The sequence below is a fragment of the Octodon degus genome, unplaced genomic scaffold, assembly GCF_000260255.1.
Source record: "Octodon degus isolate 3935 unplaced genomic scaffold, OctDeg1.0 scaffold00021, whole genome shotgun sequence".
Classification (NCBI taxonomy): domain Eukaryota; kingdom Metazoa; phylum Chordata; class Mammalia; order Rodentia; family Octodontidae; genus Octodon; species Octodon degus.
In genome coordinates, this window is record NW_004524597.1 from 12,492,853 (window position 1) to 12,507,440 (window position 14,588).

General features: G+C 42.4%; 1 protein-coding gene across 1 annotated transcript in view; it reads right to left on the reverse strand.

Annotated features, from left to right (window-relative positions):
- The window catches only part of Mroh9 (maestro heat like repeat family member 9), a 112,173-nt gene that overhangs the window by 2,859 nt on the left and 94,726 nt on the right, over positions 1 to 14,588 (reverse strand). Inside the window, exons 17-21 of the mRNA XM_023711420.1 lie at positions 10,345 to 10,521; positions 6,631 to 6,780; positions 6,397 to 6,513; positions 5,357 to 5,459; positions 208 to 270 (exon numbers count right to left, since the gene is read on the reverse strand). Of these exons, the coding sequence (XP_023567188.1) occupies positions 208 to 270; positions 5,357 to 5,459; positions 6,397 to 6,513; positions 6,631 to 6,780; positions 10,345 to 10,521 (610 nt within the window). The remainder of the gene's footprint in view (positions 1 to 207; positions 271 to 5,356; positions 5,460 to 6,396; positions 6,514 to 6,630; positions 6,781 to 10,344; positions 10,522 to 14,588) is intronic.

Sequence of the window (14,588 nt, forward strand, 5' to 3'; positions counted from 1 at the left end):
TAGTGATCCTCCTGCCTCCGCCTCCCAAGTGGTGGGGTTACAAGCATTAGCCACCACACGTGGCTCACATTTTGGAATTCTGACTCTGAGGAGGCAGTGAACAAGGGGAGAGCGAGAGCCCTAAAATCCAAAATCTTCCTAGAAGAATACTACACTTCTTCAGTTCCCTCCTCAGCGGAATGATTTCATTATGACTTTGATGCTTACCTTCAGCCATAACTGCAATTTCATCTTTGTATAATAAATGTCCACCCAGTTGTGCCAAATAACCTAAATGTACAAACTAAAGTTACTGCAAAATACATCATGAAAATATATTCTCGTAGATCCTCTCTCAAGCGCCCTCAGCAGGGGCAGCGTCATCGGAAGTGTGCAGCTACAGGGGCTGAGTGGACTGGGCTGCCCAGGAGAACGACCCTTGCAAGGAGCACGGGAGGAAGGACCGAGGGCAGCGCTAGTGTGCGGGACCCTGGCTGGATACGGGGTCTTGGCAGGTGCAGGATGATCGGAGGGCCTCCTCACAGAGTGCTAGGTAGCAGACGTGGGTCAGAACCTAGAGAGGATGCCGGTAGACGTGCTCACAGAGTCACGTGAACGGACCCGGCTGCTTCTGACTAATGTCAAGGGACTTGGAGCCAATTCTTAGGAAGCCAGCAGGATGGAAAGTTTACCAGAAGGGTCACAACGCACACCTGGACAAGGCCAGGATTATTGCTCATAATAATTGGTATATTTTCTTCAAGGAGGAAATCCAGTCAATTTTCAACAGCCTGTTCAGTGATTAATAAGCCTTGAGAAACTCCACATTCCTCTCTCCAAACACCCACACTAGATGACACTAGATTTTTTTTTTTTTTTTGCGGAACCGGGGATTGAACTCAGACCCTTGTGCTTGCCAGGGAAGCACTTATTCCACTGAGCCATCTCCCCGGCCCCTAGGGCCCCTAGATTTTGATTTTATTTATAATGCTTTTTCCTATTCCACCATCATAAAGTAAATTTTCCATGGTATTTTAGCCCTTTTATTGATAATTATGGCTTCATTTTCTAAACTGTTGCATAACTTAGAGTATTTCTGGATATTTTCTTCTGTTTACCTGTGTAGGTGCTCCATATGATTTTACTTATTGTAGCTGTATTATGTTTAATAAGGACAATCCTCACTCCTTATCCTTTTTGATTAGAATGTCCAGTATTATTTTTTTATGTATTTAGTATAGTTTATAGGGTCTCACTACACAGAACAGAATCCTAGTGATTCTTCCTGTTTTCAGCCTCCTGAACACTGGGATTACAGATGTGTGCCACCACACCCGGACTCTGTCACTGACTCAGTGTGCTGGGGGGCCAGGCCAGCACGGCGTACAATACCAGGGATCGAACTCCGGTCCCTGAACTTGCCTAAGCAAGTGCTTAGTCTGTTGAGCTATGTCCCTGGCACTTGACCCTTGTTTTAAGTGTATGTGAACATAACTTTAATTATTTGGAATCTATATATTATATAAAGAAAAATACAATAAATGTATGTTTCATGGGATGTTCCCTTATTAGCCATTCCAAAGTCAGGGCTGGCCAAATAGCTCAGCAGATTAAAGTGCCTGCTTAGGCAGATGCAGAGGCCAGGGGTTTGATCCCCAGGCCCACCATGCTGGCCCATTCCTCGGGGTGTGCTGAGATGGTGATTGAGGCTGGGTGTGGTGGTGCACGCCTGTAATCCCAGCACTTGGGAGGCTGCACACAGGAGAATCACTACGAGTCCGATCTACCCAGTGAGACCCTGTAGACCCTGTACAAAAAAAAAAAAAAATCAAGACAAATACATTTCAAGAAACACAGGAATCCCTTCTGAGGATAAAATAACTTAATGATAAACTGAATGGTTTTTATTTTCATATATTTAATAAATAAATAAACTTAATGGTTTTATTTTCATATATTTTATGCTTTTAATTTTTTAGTCTGTTGGATTATTGCCCTTTTCTTATTGAGCTTATTGAGCTCTTGTACTTAATATGCTTTGAATATTAATATGTTATAGTGACTCATGTTACAAATGCTCCTCCCAGCTTGTTACTTGATTTTCTTTTCTTTTCTTTTTTTTCCCCTTTTTGCGGCACCAGGGATCAAACTCAGGACCTTGCACTTGCCAGGCCTATCTCCACACAAATGAGAATAATCTCTATCCTGAATAGTAATACCACTGGTGAGTTCCAGGTATTTTTGTATTTTCCATCCACAGAATCATACAACACACATCTATTTGTGTGAGTGGCTTCTCCTGCTCAACATTTTCGGTGAGGCTCATTTACATCGTTGCCGAGTGTTTGTGAATTTTTCCCCTTCACTGCTGTGGAGTTCTTCCTTGTGTGAAACTATTACATACATTGTAGTCATCAAATTGTTGATCCGCTGGGTTGAAGTGTGATTATCAGTGTTACTTTGAACATTATAGCACATAGCCTTTGTGAACACACATGTTTCTTTTAGCTTTCATGCAAAATTCCTGAGGCACAAGATATGTATGTAGCAGCTTTAACATATACAGTTATTTTCCAGAATGGCTTCTGGATTTTCATTTCCAATTCATGCAAGAGTTCTTTTTTTTTCTTTTTCTTTTTTTTTAATTGTCTTTTTGAGAAAGAGTCTCGCTATTCTTGTTCAGGCTGGAATTGAGCTCACTTTGTAGCCCAGGCAGGTCTTGAATTTGCAACAGTCCTCCTGCCTCAGCCTCCTGAGTGCTGGGATTATAGGTGTGAGCCACCATGCTTGGTAATGAGAGTTCTGATTGCCCTAAATCCTTGACAAAACGTGGTACTGTCAGTTTCTACTCTAGACATTCTGTTGGACTCATAATGTTGTCTTACTGTGCTCTTACTTTCCTTTGTCATAGTGACTGATGGAGTGGAATACCTCTTGATATGTTTACTGGCCATTTGGATATCCTTTTCTGAGTCACATCATGCCCCTACCTTTTTTCTTGGGTGACCTTTTCTTTTTTTATTAACTTACACAAGTTACTCATTTATTCTGGTGATCTTTGTCAAGATATACAGGTTATGAATATCTTCTTCCATTTGGTGGTTGCCTTCCATTGTTTGATGAAGATAAGGTTCAATTTTATTTTATTTTTTATTTTTTTTAAATTTTATTTATTTGTGTGTGTGTGTGTGTGTGTGTGTGTGCGTGTGTGTGTGTGTGCGTGCGTGCGTGTGGCCAGCTCAGCCCACCAGGGGGCGGGGCTGGCTGGCATGTGGTGCTGGGGGATTGAATCCTGGTCCCTGTGCTTTGCTAAGCTTGTTCTAAGTAGGTGCTTTAGACCACTGAGCCATCTCACCAGCCCCAGTTCAATTTAAATATTTTATTTTTCTTGCCTTCTTTTTTTACGTATTTAGTACAGGGTCTACAGGGTCTACAGGGTCTCACTACCTAGATTGGACTCATAGTGGTCCTCCTGTTTTCAGGCTCCCAAGCACTGGGATTACAGGTGAGTGACACCATGCCCAGTCTCAAATGCAGTCTCAGGGTGCCTTTTCTTGGTTGTTTGACAGGGTATCATTCCAGCTTTAATTTGTGTGCCTTTGATGATAAATATTGCTAAATAATTTTTCATATGATTATGTGTTTTCATGTCTGTCTCATGAAAGCCTCTTAATGTTTTTTCTTTTCTTTTCTTGGTTTTTATTTTCATATATTTTACACTTTTAATTTTTTAGTCCATTGGATTATTGCCCTTTTCATATTGAGCTCTTGTACTTAATATGCTTTGAATATTAATATGTTATAGTGACTCATGTTACAAATGTTCCTCTCAGCTTGTTACTTGATTTTCATATTGTTTTCTTTTGAAATATTTTGCCTACATTTGGTTATAAAGCTGTTATCCTAGTTTTCTATGGTGTATAAATCTTTTTTTTTTTTTTTTTTTCAGAACCAGGGATTGAACTCAGGCCCTTGAGCTTGCCAGGCAAGTGCTTATTCTACTCAGCCATCTCCCCAGTCCCCTATCCTAGTTTTCTAAACATTTTAAATGTTTGTGCTTATATTAACTTTGCTATGCCTGGATTTAATCTTTGAGCAGAAACCCAGGAATCCATGCACATGTGTGTGTGTGTGCACGTGCATGTATACATGTATGTGTGGCGCACACGTGTGTTCCTAGTTGTTCTTGCAACTTTTATCAGCCAGTCCATTATTTTCTTTCTTTTCTTCCCTCCATCCCTTCCTCCCTCCCTCCCTCCTTCCCTCCCTGCCTCCCTCCCTCTCTTCCTTCCTCCCTTCTTTCCTTCCTTCCTTCTCCTTCCCTCTTTGCCCCATCCCTTTCTTGACTTTTTGAGAAAAGGTCTGGCTACTTAGGTTTAGGCTGTACTTAAACTCACTTTGTAGCCCAGGATGGCCTTGACCTTCCAGTGACTTTTCTGCCTCAGCCTCCTGAGTGCTGGGATTACAGGTGTGTACCACTATACCCGGCTAAGTCTGTCCTTTTTAAAAATGTATTTGCTACGGGGGCACACTACACATAAGGCTCGGACACGTAGTGATCTTTCTGCTTTCGGTCTCCCCAGTGCTGGAATATCAGGTGAGTGCTACCAAACTTGGTCTTAGTGGCTGGCCCAGTGCGCCTGGGGTGGGGCCAGTGTGGCAGGTGATGCTGGGATCGAATCCCGGTCCCTGAGCTTGCCTAAGCAGGCACTTAGTCTGCTGAGATATCTCACTGGCCCTGAGTCTGCCATTTTTCTATTATTATTATTATAGTTGTTGTTATCATTATTCTTATTTGGCCAGCTCAGCGCTGCCCTGAGTGTAGGGCTGGTATGGTATGTGGCTCTGGGGATCGAACCGTGTTCTCCTGAGCCTGCCTAAGTTCACCTAAGCAGGTGCTTTAGACCACTGAGTTATCTTGCTGTCCCCGAGTTTGTCATTTTCTGATCTCACAGATCCCCCCAGTTCTGATTATACTTTATGTATAAGGGTGAGTCTGTTTCTAGGCCTTTTATTTTCTTCCACAGGTTTGCTTGTGTTTCCTTGAGTAACAGACTATCTAAAGTTCTATAGCTGATAATAAATTTTTATATGTGATAGAATTAGTAGCTACTCCTCCCAACAGGATTTGGGGTTTTTGTGCTTCTAAATACAGTTAGAATCCTCCTCCTCTTTTTTATTTTTTAATTCTTTGACACAAGGTCTTGCTGTGTAGTCCAGGCTGGCCTGGAACTCACAGCACACTCCTGCCTCAGCCTGGGTACTGGGATCCCAGGTGGGAGTCACCTCCCTGGCTCTATAAATTTTTAATGAAGACCCCTAACTGCCATTCTGTACCTTTAAAGTTAAATTAAGAAGTAAGAATTCATGTATTTACCTAGTAAAATAACTGCTGCTCTCCTCAGATGCACTTGGATATTCCCCAGGAACTTTAAGGCATCACAAATCAAATATGTAACACAACTCTCATGAGAAACGATCTGGGGATAAAAAGGAAAAAAATATTTGGTCCTCAGGCCTCCCATGCTGACCTCGCCCCTGGGGCACGCTGAGAGAGCAGTTGAGACTGGGCGTGGTGGTGCTTGCCTGTAATTCCAGCTTTGGGGGCCTGTAAACAGGTGGGTCACTACGAGTCTGATCTAGTAGTGAGACCCTGAACACCCTGTAGATCCTTCCCTAAAATAAAAAAAAAAAAAAAAAAAAAGGAGAAAACATATCTCTCTTAATCAGTGAAAAACGGCATGTGCTCTCTCCAGGGAAGCTTTGAGACCAAATAATCTGAGTGCTTATGCGAAATCAGGACCAGTTAAAAACTTGGGATTTTTTTGTTTGTTTGTTTGTTTTTTGCTTTTGATACAGGATCTTGCTATGCAGTACACACTTGTGGTGACCCTCCCATTTCAGCCTCCCCAGCACTGAGATTACAGGTGTGAGCCACCACACCCAGTTTTGGCCCAGCACAGGGCACCTGGGCTTCCGGGGCCTGAACGGCATGCAGTACCGGGGATTGAACCTGGGTCCTTGAGCTGGCCAGGCAGGTGCTCAGACCACCAAGCTATCTCCCCAGCCCAACTTGGGGGATTTTTATGCAAGAACTCTACCCTTCTAGCTACTTGCAGCTATTATTTGTTATGCCCAGACTCAACTTGGCCTTCCCAATTCAACTTTGGTTTCAACTTGCCTTCAGCCTTCTTCCATCCTTGCTTTTTGGGTGAAGAAGGCAAGCTGGATGATCAAAATGGATGAAGAAGTAGAGAACTCTAATTTTTTTTTTCTCATCTCAATCCCTAGCTGTAATTTCCCTTCTAATTCACATTCTTTCCCCAGATCAACCTATGCCCTACATCTCTTTGTCACTTGGATACCCTTTATGTTTTGCCTTTAGTTCTTGGCAGTAAATGTGCAAAGTCTACTTACAAGATAGTTACAGACGTGGATAACTACCAGTTCAAAATTATAACTTTCATCTTTAAGCAAATTTGATATTGGCCATTCCAGTTGGGAGTCACAGATTGTTAATGTGTATTTACAGGCCTAGGAGACAGAATGAGGACAGTGAAGACCTGCTTATCTGCTATTACATAAAATATTGTCATTTTCTGCAGTTAAGAAATGTGCAATAAGTCCTTACTTTTACTTGCTTGTACTTACACTCACTACCCTAGTGTCCTTGTCCTCCAGACAGAGGATGAGGGGCGCAAAGCCTCCAAGCATATTCTTCAAAGTGGATGCTTCTTGGCTCATGTCTCTCAGTAACTCTGCGAAGTGCCTGATAGCCAAGCTCCGAATAGTTCCATAATGCTGAAATGTGTCCGTAGAAAAGAAAAAGACCTCGTATGAAAATGATATTAGAACATTATATCATATAAATATATAAGCTGCCTATCTCTATACACACATGTGTGAAATTCTTTTTATTTATTTTTAGGAGAGATTGGGTCTAAGAAGTCAGCTTTTTTGTGTGTGTGCGTGGTATCAGGGATCAAACTCTTTACCTTGTGCTTTCCAGGCAGGCCCTTAATGCTGCTGAGCTATCTCCCCACCCCCTTTATTTTGGTTTTAGCATAATATTTGCTTACCCATTATTCATAATAAGAACAATATAGAATTGACCTAACTATTCATTAGTGTAACAAAGGGTAAAGAGTACACACACACACAAATACTTCTAGTCACAATAAAGAAGAAAATCTCAGGAGAGATTTTATGCTAAGTGGAAGACATTAGGGTAAATAAAATCGGCCTAGCAGAGAAAGACAAAATACTTCATGAACTAACTTATATGCACAATCTTTTTTGCTTTATTTATTTATTTATTTATTTATTTTTGGTGGAACCGGGGATTGAACTCAGGCCCTTGCGCTTGCCAGGCAAGCACTTATTCTACTGAGCCATCTCCCCAGCCCCTGTTGTCATTTTTAATTGAACTGGTTGAAGCACAGAGTAGAACCATGGGTGCCAGAGCCTGGGGTTCGAGGAATGGAGGAGAGGTTAATTTCAGGACATGCAGTTCCAGCTAGGATGAGTAAGAGTTGGGGATCTACTGTACAGCAGGGTGGCTATAATTAGGAGTGAACAGTTTATACTTGAAAATTGCTAGGAAATTAGATCTTTTTAAAAAACGTATTTAGTACAGGGGCTCACTACACAGATTGGACTCATAGTGGTCCTCATGTTTTTCAGCCTCCCCAGTGCTGGGATTACAGGCAAGCCCCTGGTCTCGGTGGCCAACGCAGTGCACCTGGGTCCAGGCCAGGCCAGTGCGGCATGTGGTGCTGGGGATCAAACCCTGTTCCTATGCTTGCCTAAGCAGGCATTTAGTCCGCTGAGCTTATTTTGCCAGCCCAAAATTAGATCTTAAATGTTATCTGCATCAAAATGATGTATAAGGCGAGGGATATATTAATTAGTGTGTGCCTATCATTTCAAGATGTATACATACATCAAAACATCAAACTGCAGAACAATAATGCGTAGAAATTTTAGTTGTAAATTATATATATATTTTTTCGGTGCCAGGGATTGAACTGAGGACCCCATGCTTGCCAGGCAAGCGCTTATTCTACTGAGCTATCTCCCTGGCCCTATAAACTATACTGTAATAAAGCTGGGAAAACACTGCAATTGGTGAAAGATTTACTTATGAAATTCATATTGCATTACAAACCTCTCCCTTGAAATGCGTTTCTTAAATTCAGGGAGATGGTTATTATTTAATAAGATCTTAAAATATAAATTAGAATGTCCCTATAATTTGAGGGTGCTTTCTTTTCTTTCTTTCTTTTTTTTTTTTTTTGCAGAACCGGGGATTGAACTCAGACCCTTGTGCTTGCCAGGCAAGGGCTTATTCTACCGAGCCATGTCCCCGGCCCCTGAGGGTGCTTTCTATAAAGATACTTGTGGCAAAGTCATCACTCTTTGTTCAAGTGCTAGAGGATTTTGAAGAGTTTCCACTGAGTGCCGCTGGGAGCTATTACATGCTGCCGTGTGGTTAGATTTCCAAGGGTCGCTTCCGCCAAACAGGATAGGTTGTACTACAAAGATTGCAGAAGAGGAAAATTATAAGTCAGAGGGAGAGGTTGATTTGCTTGTTTGTTTGTTTATTTATTTACTTTTTGAGGCAGGGCCTCACTCAGGCTGGCCTTGAACTCATGACAATCTTCTTGCCTCAGCCTCTCCAGGGCTGGAATGAGACATGAGGGCCAGCATGCCTGGCAGAAGAGGCTTATTAAAAATATATATATAATCTATTTTTAAGGGAAATGTTTATGATCTTATTATAAAATATTTTTACATAAACATGCCAAGGTACCACGTGTATGACCAAATGTTGTCTGTTAATCTCAATTTCCTTATATAAAATATTAATAAAGAGTTGCTTAGATGATTGTATATGACAGAGCATGTAAATCCTTTCAAAGAGTGCCTGGAACATAATAAATGTTCAACAAATTGCAGTTATTATTATTATTATCACCATGTATTTATGAGAACTATGTAGCCACAAAATTATTTTCTCTTCTGTAACTTAATAATATTGTTCCCTCTTCATTTAAATATGAATAATTAAGATCTTAAAACTTTTGGCAAGGCAATTTACTATAAATTAATTCTGATTTACAAACAACTCATCTGAGAATTCTTTAGAAACAGATTTTCCACGGCATACCTAAGTGTTCACATTTATCCAAGTATATTACTATTGTTCAACTTTTCTGGGATATGCTTATCATATAAAATGAGCATTTTCAAAAGGCACACTTCTAGTGAAATACTTTTGAATTTAAGTCTTAGATGACAAGAACAAACACTTACATGAGGCACCCACATATTAACTCTTCACCTCATGATGAAATTCCTGCTGTCTGTTTTACAGACAGGGAAACTGATGCACCGAAGCTGAAGAAGGGACTTGCTTAGGACATCAGAGCTACTAAGAGCAGCTCAGGGAAATGAACCTACAGAGTCCAGATCCAAGGCTGATCAACAGGTAGCTGCCAAGCTACAATCCTCTCTCATCCAAGGGCAGGTGTTGGTTTTTGATCCTACTTTTTTTTCTTTTTCTTTTTCTTTTCTTTTCTTTCTTTTCTTTTCTTTTCTTTTCTTTTTTCTTTTTTTTGTGGAACTGGGGATTGAACTCAGGCCCTTGCGCTTGCCACGCAACCGCTTATATACGGAGCTATCTCCCCAGTCCCTGATCCTACTTTCTGATTGACAGACTTTTTCAGATTGTCCGTGTTGTGTTTATTTATTTATTTGTTTATTTATTTGGCACAGGGTCTTACTACACAGCTCAGACTTGAAGTGATCCTCCTATCTCAGGCTCCCCAGAGCTGAGATTTCAGGTACACACCACCATGCCCAGTTTCGGTGGCTGGTATGGTGGCACGGCATGTGGTACTGGGGATTGAACCGAGGTCCTTGAGCTTGCCAGGCAGGCACTTAGACCACCGAGCCCCTTAATGTTTTGGTTTGTTTTTTGTTTTTAGGACAGGGTGTATGGGGTCTCATTGCATAGATCAGACTCGTAGTGATCCTCCTGTTTACAGCCTCCCAAGTGCTTGGGATTACAGGCACGCACCACCAAGCCCAGTCTCCATCGCTGTCTCAGTGTGCCCCAGGGTTGGGGCTGGCACGACAGGCCTGGGGATCTAACTCCTAGCCCCTGGGTCTGCCTAAGCAGTCAGTGTTGTTTTTAAAAAGAGGGCTCCTATATTATTGTCTCTGGAAAACAAGGGTGGCTCTAAAGAAAACATCTGGCCTCTGTTAAGTTATTCTAGGATATAAGATCATTGCATCAACTGAGGCTCCCGGTGAACCCTCAGACCCAAGTATCTCAGACATCTAACAGTGTGACTCACTCACGTGATCCATCAGACGGAAGTAGCTGGAAGCAATTTTAGTACACAGGGAGGAGTAGGTCACCTTGTCCAGGTTCTCCACAAGTCTTCGGAGGGTGATCAACGCCTGAATCACAACAGTATCATCTTTGGAGGCGAAGGCATCCAGGATGGATGTCAGTAAGCTGTAGACATTTTCTGTCTGCATAAAAAAGGAGGAAAATGATGAGAATTCGGAACTGGAAGGAGACTGGAGTTGGCATTTCGTTTACTTTTCAGTGTATTTATGGATAGGTAGGCTCTGTGTGAACATCTGCATGCGAATATGACTGGGTGTCAAAAAAGAAGTTTTTGCCGAGGATTAAAATTTATGAAAACCCTAAAACTCATCGCTTCCCTTTGGTCTGCCTCCAGATTTAGTGGACTGACACCCTTCTCCGTTGGCTGCACCCACCACTCATTTTCTGCAGACACCTCTCAGACTTTTGGGGTGACACGACGCGTTTCTCTGGAAATCTCTTAAATTGTTGTCAGTGCTAGCAGAAGGCAAGGTTTTTTTATCTGCTGCCCATCTCTGTTCCATCAGAAACAAAATCACATCCTTCAGTTTTCTTGTTGAAAACTGTGGCTGTTGACAGACTGTACAAAAGGGGTCTTTAATGTTCAGCCTTTTGAAAATGGTTTTGATATTTCTGGAGAATAGAAGCCAAAGGACCTAGTGTTAACATACAAAAATACAATAAAATCTCTGTGGGGAGCGGCTGAACTGGAGATGGACCACACATTTGGGGGTAGAGCAAGGCCAGCCGCGAGAACACGGAGCTGCAGAGAGCGCCACGTTGGCGAGGTGCTGGGGCTACAGCAAGGCCAGTCCAGCAGGTGTCTGGCCCTTGTTGACTACAGCACAGTCAGCTCTGAGGATGATTCACTTCCAGTATTCTCAGCAAAACACTGAGACCTTACACACACACACACACACACACACACACACACACACACACATTGGGTGTGTCCTCCTTATTTATCATGTATAAATAAAGATGAAGACTGTGCTGGTTTGTCACCGCCTCTCTATCAGAGAAGTCAGGTCCCACTGGGTCCCAGCTTTCCTTTACTATGTGCTTACAGTTTTTTCTTAATTTCCCACTGTCCCCTTTCAGGATCCTGCCGGTCCTCAGGGCCGGGCAAATCTCTGTATGATGCTACAGTAATTTCATTTCATTTTTCATTAGGGAATTATTTTTTCCATCCCTGGTACCAAAAAAGGAATCATTTTAATTATTTCTCCAAAAGAGGGTATTACAAATATCTGTGAAAATAATAAAAACATTGGAAAATAATAAAAGCACTTCAAAATTTTGAACTGATAAAATGTTAAGCTCTGTGAATCAGGATTTCTGAATGATTTTGATATTTTGATAAGAATTTACTAGGAGAAACCAAAAGATTTAAAGACTTTTTTTTTCATTTCAGGTATGAGGTATAGTTCCAAGGAAAAGCATGTTTAATATGTATAAGGCCTTCTGTTTGAGCACAGTGCAAAGAAAAGAAAAAATTCTGTTTAAAACTGTTAATTTTTTTTTTCCCCTTGAGACAGGGTCTCACTATGTAATGGAGGCTGGCTTTGAATCCACTATGTAGCCAGGCTGGCCTCAAACTTGTGGTGATCCTGCTTCAGCCTCTCAAGTGCTGGAATTACAGATATGTGCCACCACGCCCATCTTGTTTTGAAAAAGTACACCTTTTTTTTTTTTTTTTTTTTAGTAAGGAAACAGACACCAGCTTTATTTTGCCAGATGAAAGGTGGAGCCAGGCTCTTCATACACTTTTCAAAAATGTGTTCTTTTTTTAAAAAAATTTATTTATTTAGTGTGTGTGTGTGTGTGTGTGTGTGTGGCCAGCTCAGCCCACCAGGGGGCGGGGCTGGCTGGCATGTGGTGCTGGGGGATTGAACTGCGGTCTCTGTGCTTTGCCAAGCTTGTTCCAAGTAGGTGCTTTAGACCACTGAGCCATCGCACCAGCCCTCAAAAATGTGTTCTTAAGAAATCCCCTTTGATCAATGCCAGAAACTTTAGTTTTTGCCACATTTGTTGACAGACACTAATGATGAGTTTAATCTGAAGGAAGAGATTTATATATTAGGCTAGCCATTCCATCCAGCTGACTGAAATGTGCTTGTATTCTTTCCCCTTATATTTAAAATAAAATTACAAATTCACACATGGTAAAGAATTCTTGGGGCCGGGGAGATGGCTCAGTAGAATAAGTGCCTGCCTGGCAAGCACAAGGGCCTGAGTTCAATCCCTGGTTAAAAAAAAAAAATTCTAAAATAAGAAGTAAATTTTCTTCTACCCTAACACAGCAGATTTGATTCTTCAATACTCTTTAATAGTCTTATGAATAATTCCCAAACTAAAAGTGACAACAGCCCTTTTATGTGCAAATCCTCTTCAGGTCTTTGCACCTGTATTGGCTGACTCCTGTGACACCTCTTACAGAGCAAACCCAGGCAGCCTTCTTCATAAAGAAAATTGCAAAGGCACCAGGCCTGCTCACCCTGCTCAGAGGCTGCAGAGTGCAGGAAGTACCTCAGATGCGTCTGGATCTAGCGGTGGCTCCAGAGGTGTCGTGGGGGGACTGCAGCCTCAGCTGCCAACTGCAAGTCCTTGAGGAAGAGGGCTCAGCCAGTGCTTAGGGAGGCGTCTGTCCTCAAGGAGGTAAATTAATAATGCTTCTGTTGTTTCTTACCCAAGACTCCAAGGAGGTTCAGGTCCCTCACCGAGTAACATGGCAACACAGATGCAAAATGAAGACAAAGAGAGAGAGAGTTCTGCAGAGGAGAAGCTCTGGGACGGCCAGTGTTCTCTATAGGACAGAAGGCCACAAGTCCAAAAGCTTGTGGCTCTTATTGCTATCAATCAGGGAGGTAGGTGGAGGTCTTGGCAGAGTGCTAGGAAAAAGAAATTTTTCAGGGATTTTCTGTGAGGAGAAATAGAGCAATTTTGTACCAGGCGCAAAGGCTCTCTAATTAGCAATGCTGATAGTTTAAAATAAACTAGACAGATAGTTTGATGTGTGCAATGCTGGTACCTTAATTGCTGAGAAGGTGCACTTTTACTCAGTAATTTTTTTAAAAAGTTTATATATTTATTTTTTGCAATACTGGGGATTGAACTCAGGACCCTGCACTTGCAAGGCATGTGCTTATTCTACTGAGCTATCTCCACGGGCCCAGGATTTTAATTTATTAATTATTTTTTCTTTCTGTATTTTAGAGAAGGGTCTACAGGGTGTTCAGGGTCTCACTACTAGATCTGACTCATAGCGATCCACCTGTATACAGCCTCCCAAGTGCTGGGATTACAGGCATGTGCCAGCATGCCCAGTCTTCAGCAAGCCCTGGGGGTTGGGCCAACATGACAGACAGGCCTGGGGATTGAACTCCCGGCCCCTGTGCCTGCTTGCAGGTGCTTTAGTCTGGTGAGCTATTTGGCCAGTCCTCACTCAGGAATTCTTATGGAATCTCATGGCCTCAGCTGAGATATTATCTCGTGTCATAGCCCTGAAACCTCACAGGCTCTTTCTTGACCCCCCAGTCCAGCCATCAACAGTGGCGACAGTTCTTGTCCATGTGCTACAATGAGACAAACTGGTGTATCTCCTGGATTTGACCCATTCCTTTAGTCAATTAAGGGAACATCTGTTTCAGTTTGGCCCGTTCTGCATGTCTCAGTGAACAGTATTGAAGGAGAGGTCAGGGAAAGATCGAGGCAAGGGGCTTTGCTTTTCAGGAGGGCTCAGCGTGGTAGTCACCCACAGTTCCTGGAAAGGCCAACCAGGTCCGGGCTTCTGGCTGAAGTGAATTTTGATGAGTGAATTTTGCATGCAATTCTCTTGCCACATGAAAGAAGGGTGTGCTCTTTAGCAAGAGATTTGTGCTCTTCTGCAGGTTTCGGGTCTCTCTACCCAGTCGCGTATCTGTAGACTGAGTTGACTGAAGGAAGCGCTAAGAGGTGTCCCCCACGAGAGGCCTTGATCCTCAGGCTGGCACGCACGCCTCGCACCCCACAGGAGCTGGAGTGCAGGTGCCCTGGGCTCAGTCTTGTGTCCAGCTCACCCATTCCAGGTTGGCATTTAGTTTGTACACTTCTGAATCTGACATCCTGGCTCTGGCTCACAAGAGTCATTTACAGAATGTCAAAAATTTTGTAAATTGGGATGTTAGGACGAAGGGGAAGGAAGAGAAGCGCTTAAAGCGGCGGGAGCGGG